This window comes from Chenopodium album, chromosome 21 (assembly GCF_948465745.1).
Source record: "Chenopodium album chromosome 21, dcCheAlbu1.1, whole genome shotgun sequence".
In the NCBI taxonomy this organism is placed as follows: domain Eukaryota; kingdom Viridiplantae; phylum Streptophyta; class Magnoliopsida; order Caryophyllales; family Amaranthaceae; genus Chenopodium; species Chenopodium album.
Genome location: NC_137854.1, coordinates 31,301,225 through 31,308,349, shown reverse-complemented (window position 1 = coordinate 31,308,349; position 7,125 = coordinate 31,301,225). Strand labels below are relative to the sequence as shown.

The window sequence follows — 7,125 nt, the reverse complement described above, 5'->3', positions numbered from 1 at the left end:
GGATTCCACTTAGGTGGCCTGGCTTCGGGAACTGGGTCTTTGATAGGTCCTATGGGCATGACCAGTCCTTTGTGGTGTAGTTTTTCGAAAGCTGTTTCATAACTCATACCGAGTGGAGTGAACACTCTTTTTGACCTTTGGATTCGCTGCTTAGAGGTGTTCGTAGCATGTACTTCGTTAATGGGAGAGGAAGAAAAGGGATGGTCGTTCTTCTTTCCTCTCGCACTATTATCTTTCAGAAGGTCATCTTCAATGTCAATTCCTATATCATATACAGCTTTGAAGGTGTTTAAATTGCTTTGGTACTTAAGGTGCTTAGAGTATTTTTCTTGGAGGTTCTTAATGAACATCCTGACAGATTCTTTCTCACTAGGTACTTCGACCATTTTCGCAGTAGTTTCCCTCCATTTATTAAAGAAGGAGGTGAAACCCTCATTTTCTTTTTATTTTAGCATTTCTAATTCTCTGTGATCGGTTTCAACTTGTATATTGCATTTATACCTTTCAATGAAAGCGCTCACAATAGATTCCCAACTAGAGGTCTTTTCTTTATCAAGTGAAAAGTACCACTGTTGACATACAGCTTCTAAGGATAATGAAAATACAAAATGAAATGCTTTTCTATCTATCCCCATAATATTCATTACAGTTTCAAAAGCTCTTAAATGAAAATAAGGATTGTCCATAGCTTTAAACTTAGGGATGTCATTGGGATTGAACTTTCGTGGGAGAAGGTCCTTATCCACCGAGACCCCTTGGGAGCTAATCTCTTGGAATCTAAAGTCGTTGGACAGTTTGCCCAAGCTTTCCTGGATTAGGTCCATTTGTTTCTGTCTTGCAGGGTTACTTATTTGCAGAGATAAATTTTGCAATCTTTCAGTCAAGTTGGCTACCTGTCCCTTGACTTCATTAAGTTCTTCTTGACTAGCCATTGTCTTCTTGGCTTTCCTTTTCCTACCGATTGGTTTGTCAAAAAAGTAAAATTTGAACAAAGGTGTTGTCCTTGATTAAACGTCCTTCCCTCCTTGACCATGTACTGTAGAAAGGGAATTTAGGGATAAGTTTTATACCAATTATTTAGACTCAAGCTTTATTCAACATGCAATAGATGGAAAAAGATCATGAAAGAAGGAAGGGAATGATATGTATGGAGAAAGAATGTGGAGTGTAGGAAGAAGATGTAGATAAAGAAATATGGAAGAATTGGGAAAAGAATGGACCCCCAACTCAAATGACGGAAAAACGACTCATGCATGAACCTAAGACATGGTCATGGTGACATGTACAAAGTGTGTGCTAAGACTAATGAGTGTAGGTGACATGTTAAGACTTATTTCATGACCATGTGGCTAGACTATGTGACTAGACTCAAGCAAAGACTAAGTTAAGACTTCACGTATGTGCATTAAACTGGACAGGCTGTAGTATTTTAGTCATAACTTTTAATCTGTGACTCTGATTGGGGCGAAACCAACGCCAAATTAAAGATAAAACCCAGGGCTACAGATCCATAGGTTGTACGACTCGTGGTTCTTCCTAGAACTCCGGCTATGACCAAAACAAGTTGACGCATGTGCAGTATACGGGAATAAAAATCCGGGTTGACTTAAAGTAACTATGACTCGACTTTAGACTTATTCATTAGTTCAAATTAAATAATTAATTAATTAAACAAAGTCTTTGACTCTTAGCGTATGACCATTGGACTTAAAGTGCCTAAACTCAATTAAAGACTTGAACATGGTTTGAAATAACTAACAAATTGATTAATTCGATTAGCAGATCCATTAATTAGACTCATTGTGATGACTCGGGTAAGAAAACTGGATTGTCGCCAAAACAACAGAACTGTCGCCACTGTTTAGAGCCTGTCGCCAGACGACAAGATTGTCGCCAGGCGACAGACACTAAACTGCAGCGCCACAGTCCAAACTTCTGCGCCATTGCTGGAACATTAATCTGGATTGTTTCCAGTAATTTTACTCTAAGTGGACATGCCTAAAGTCGTACTAAGTCGAATTGATTATATTATTAGTCTTTAATTAATTCAAGATTAATTAACTAATTAGTTAGACAAAGTCCTTTTAGTCATTAGTCAATTTATTAGTCTTGAATACAAGTCAAACAAACGGTTAGCGCACATATAATATATTCAAGCAAGAGGTACACATAGTTCACATAGTCACAAGATGAGTTTGCAACCTAACCAAGGCTCTAGTTCTCTAAAGTTCGAGGATATGGGTTAAGTCAAAAAAGGTCCATGGTTAAGAATCCACATGCATTGCACACAAGCCTGCCAAGAGGGTTGGAGCGAATGGACAAGATTCCGCGAGTGTGGTAGGAGACCGGACTCGACGCCATGGTTGGATAGATTCCAAGACTTACACGTCCCCAAATCTGAGCTTTGCACAAAATAGTGGAATACTCCATTGGGCAGGCGAAGCAAGGAACCCCCAGAGGGTTATATCCATATGTAGAACACATATGGGTTTCAGAAAAGTGAGAAAACGATTCAATCAATAAGCAAAATCGAGCCAATAACACTAGAAAAGGTCAAAGCAAGAAGACAGAACCCTGGCTCAGTATTGGAAGAACTTGGCGCCAGACAACAGGGACTGTTGCCGCAAAAAAGTCCCTGTCGCCAGGCGACAGAAACTTTTTACGGGCGACAAGCCCTGTTTTCTAGACGCTAGTTCCTACATGCCTTGGCAAGTTTCTGTGTTCTTCGAATTTTCCTGATTTCGTATTATCTTTTCGATTCTAGTCATGAAAGATATTTCCCAAATTTCCTACGTGTAAAATTCCTGTGGATTGACTCATGGGGTGCTCCCATGAGGACCTTTTAATGCATATGACAATAATGTTAATCAAATCACGCACATGAAATACTTAGAATTTTTCGAGTCTCATCCGCTCATTCTAAATAATTGCCAAAATTTAATAAATTTCAGGAAAATAAATAGAAATCCTCCCCAGTGGAGTCGCCAAAAACTGTAGGGAATATTTCAAGCATTACGATAACCCCAAACTTGAACCCCACTGTGATCATACACTAAAGCATGGTGGCGTTCCAAAGGGAAAGACAAAGAGCAAAAAGAGTCGCCAACAAGTTTTAAGGAACTTGTACCCAAAAGACAATCCAAAGGACCGTCAAATACTCCATAAGGTCTTGAACCAAACAGGGTCCGGGGATGAGGGTACGAATCCAATCTACAAAAGAAAGGACCCGCCCTATAAAAATAGGCCTCTACTTTGTTCTGCTCGTATTCATGCGCGCTTTTCGAATAACATACAAACATTATATTAATCCTAACCTGTTTAATCTATGTTGGTTGAAATTAATGCACAAATAATACTATTATTGGCGATCACTTGTGTTAAAATCACATTAGCCTAAACCAATTATTAATTATCTTATTAAGCGTGATTTCAAGTACAAATTCCCTTTAAACCTGCATAAAAGGCGTGATCAAGCAATAACAATAAAAATATCAAGCAACAATAATCATAATAATAATAACGATGATAATAGCATGATGAGGCACAATAAAGCTTGATAGTGATAGCAAGATTCTAGGCATGATACTAACAAGATTAATAACAAATCCTAGCATGTCACTAAATAATAAAGATCAAAACTTTAACCCTAACATGGTACTAACATGATATTAGAAAGAATAAAGGCACCCTAAACATGATACTAGAAAGCATAAAATAACATCCTAACATGATACTAGAAAGCATTAAAAGCATCCTAACATGATATTAGGAATTATAAACAATAATAAGCATGCAATCTACATTGTAAAAGAAATAGGGAGTAAGCTAATCTACTTACTTTGAAGCCTCGTACCTCTTTCTAATAACAAAATACACAAGTTAGTAAACTTCAATGAAAATAATAAATAACAATTAAAGAATTAAATTAAAACCAAATTAAATAAAGTTTTGACTAGTTTTGGACCAAACCCTCAGAAATTATCAAACCTTGCACGTCTAGGGCGAAGGCAACTTCGAACTTGGCTAGATGACTCTAAGTCTAATGTATGCGGAATATTGTAAAACTAGAAAAGAGAGAAAGAAAGCATAAAGTGCTCAAGAGAGAAAAGAGAGAATTGATAATGATAGTTGATGATTCTGAAAACAGGAATTCGGACGCTATTTATAATGAAAATAATCCAGAAAACACGGAATTTGATAAGGAATAAAACTCCACGCTGTCGCCAGGACTGGACTCTGTCGCGACGCGACAGGGTCTGTCGCGCGGTGACAGGGTCTGTCGCGCGGCGACAGACTTGTCGTCTGGCGACAGCCTGTATAAGCGCGTTTTTATCTTTTTACAGAATCCGATCTTTAATCAACTTGATCTACGGAATTCGTACAAAAGATGAAATACATTTTTAGGATAATAAAATAAAATTTTATTCCAAATAAAAAACCTTTAAAGATAATTAATTATTAATCCTATCAATATTAGAACTAAGAAGAACTTTCTAGAAACTTCTAGAAAACCATAATTAATCGTAATAGCTTTAGGAATAATAATTAACATTGGGCCCTCCTCTAGATCATTGGGCCGCATTAAAATAGAACTCCGGGCCCAGTTTAGTATTTTGGCCATAACTTCCTCAATATTCATCGGAATTGGGCTTATAATATATCGTCGGAAAGGTCTTTTCAAGCCCCATCCAACTACACTATTATTGGACCCTTAACCATGGACCAAAATAAACTGAAATGGACGTTTTTCAAATAAATAGAGCCATTTTCAAAAACAGAGAGAAAAGAAATTAATTAAAACTACACCGCGACATTTGACTTTCGAATCACCTTCACCTAATCCGATTATGTTTCGACGTACAAGGTATTCATCACTGGGTTTGGTTTTGGGGAGACACAAATGGGTGTCTACAGTTCTACAACCATAGTGGTGTTAGAAGGGATTGAAAACCCACCCCCATTTTTCAGAAGATGTATGTGTGTTTTGGAGCATGCAAAGTTGGGTTCAAGAGGGGCTGCAGGCCTGTGATTGGAGTGGATGGGTGTCATTTGAAGGGTGCTTTCCCTGGTATGATATTAGTTGCTGTCAGTAAGGATGGCAACAATAATATCTACCCAATTGCTTGGGCAGTGGTAGAAGTGGAAAACAAGGATACATGGATATGGTTCTTGGAGCTCCTAATCAAAGACATTGACAAACCAAGAGGGAAGGGCCTTACTTTGATGTCAGACATGCAAAAGGTACTCTGGTTGTTTTTTTTTTTGCCTTTTATTTTGTGAACATGTGGACAATAGTTGTGATATTGACTGCATTTGCTGTTAACAGGGTTTACTGGATGCTTTTGCTGTTGTTGTTCCTGATGCAGAAATCAGGTTTTGTGTAAGGCACATTTGGGCCAATTTTAAGCTCAGGTTTGGTGGTGAAGCTTTCAAGGAGTATTTCTAGAAGTCAGCAAGGTCAACAACAAGCGTATTGCTCTGTAACTGTCTTTAGATATCAATTTTACTATTTCAATCAATTTTAGGCAATTTATTACTTTGCACAATGTTTACATATCATTTTTTCATTTTAATCACTTTTAGGCTGATTATGCACTGAATATGGTTAAGATCAAAGAGCTTTCTGAAGATGCATTCCACTACTTGGCTGCAATTCCACCTAGACATTGGGTCAAATATGCATTTTCCACTTTCAGCAAATCTGATATGTTGTTAAACAACATCTGTGAAAGTTTCAATGTTGTTTTGAAGGAAGCTAGAGACGAACCTATAATCACTTGTCTTGAGTGGATTAAGAGGTATGTCATGAAGAGGAATACTCTGAAATGGGAGGGTGTTCAAAGTCATGAAGGCAGATTTATGCCTTATGTGGCCAAGCAGTTACAGTTTGTATCAAGTCTGGCTTCCAACTGTCATGTAATCCCTTCCAGGCTGGACATATGGGAAGTAGATTACTACAGTGATAGGTTTGTGGTGAATCTGGGTCAGAAAACTTGCACATGTTATAGATGGGAGCTTACTGGGATCCCTTGTGCACATGCTTGGGCTGTGATAATTAAGAAAAGACTCAGGCGGACTTTGTGGATGATTTCTACAGAAAAGAGACATACCTACAGGCATACACTCCAAGTATCAGACCAATGCCTGGTATGAAGCAATGGGAAAAGAGGACTGACTTGTGTAGACACCCATTTGTGTCTCCCCACAACCAAACCCAGTGATGAATACTTGTCACGTCAAACATAATCGAATGAGGTAAAAGTGTGAAAAGTCAAGTGTTGCGGTTAGTTTTTATTAAAATTCTTCTTTCTGTTTTCGAAAACCATTTCTATTTTATAAAAACGTCTAATTCAGTTTATCTTGGTCCATGATAAGGGTCCAATAATGGTGTATTTGGATGGGGCTTTAAAAGACCTTTCCAACGATATATTATAAGCCCAATTCCGATGAATAATGAGGAAGTTATGGCCAAAATACTAAACTGGGCCCAAACCGTATTTTACCTACGACCCAATGATCATGAGGAGGGTCCAAAGATTTAATCCTATTCCTAAACTAATTAGGATTGATTAGAATCTTCTATAAGTTTCTAAAATATCTTAATTATCCTTTTTTGAAAAGATAAGATCATAGAATTTGATATGAATATAAACTTTCCTTTTTTAAAACTTTCCTAATTCTATTCGGATTTAAAGATGTTCAAAGATAGTCAGATATTATTTTCGTGCCTCATATTTTTTATCCAAATTTTATATGGTTGGATAGATCTTGAAATTATCTTTCCAATGATTTATTATAATATTAAATCTGAGCTATAACGAAAAAGATATGAAAGATATACGAAACTCTATCCAAAACTGACAACCTTTCACTATTTCGTCCATATTTTTTTATCTACAAAATATTTTAATCTGATTCTAATTTCATTAGAATCTAGACTTCAAGAGCTTTCCAACTACATATTATATGACTTATTTGGACTTCTAGATCAAAAGATATGATAAAAACAAAATCCGCAAAAAACTGTCTTGTCGCGAAACGACAGGCTTGTCGCCTCGCGACAGACTCTGTCGCCTGGCGACAAGATAACTCTTTGGTGAAAAGGTCGGTTTGATTAGCGACAGA

General features: G+C 37.2%; 1 protein-coding gene across 1 annotated transcript; it reads left to right on the top strand.

Annotated features, from left to right (window-relative positions):
• Positions 1–4,971: 4,971 nt before the first annotated feature.
• LOC145600640 (uncharacterized) lies at positions 4,972–6,153 on the top strand. The gene is made up of 3 exons (XM_081656524.1): positions 4,972–5,241; positions 5,327–5,380; positions 5,584–6,153. The coding sequence occupies exons 1-3, from the start codon at positions 4,972–4,974 to the stop codon at positions 6,151–6,153; spliced, it is 894 nt and encodes a 297-aa protein (XP_081512650.1).
• Positions 6,154–7,125: the final 972 nt, after the last annotated feature.

Coding starts and splice junctions, on each gene's coding strand:
- LOC145600640 (XM_081656524.1), top strand. CDS start 4,972: ATGTATGTGTGTTTTGGAGCATGCAAAGTTGGGTTCAAGAGGGGCTGC. Junction 5,242..5,326: donor TGATGTCAGACATGCAAAAG/GTACTCTGGTTG, acceptor TGCTGTTAACAG/GGTTTACTGGATGCTTTTGC. Junction 5,381..5,583: donor ATGCAGAAATCAGGTTTTGT/GTAAGGCACATT, acceptor AATCACTTTTAG/GCTGATTATGCACTGAATAT.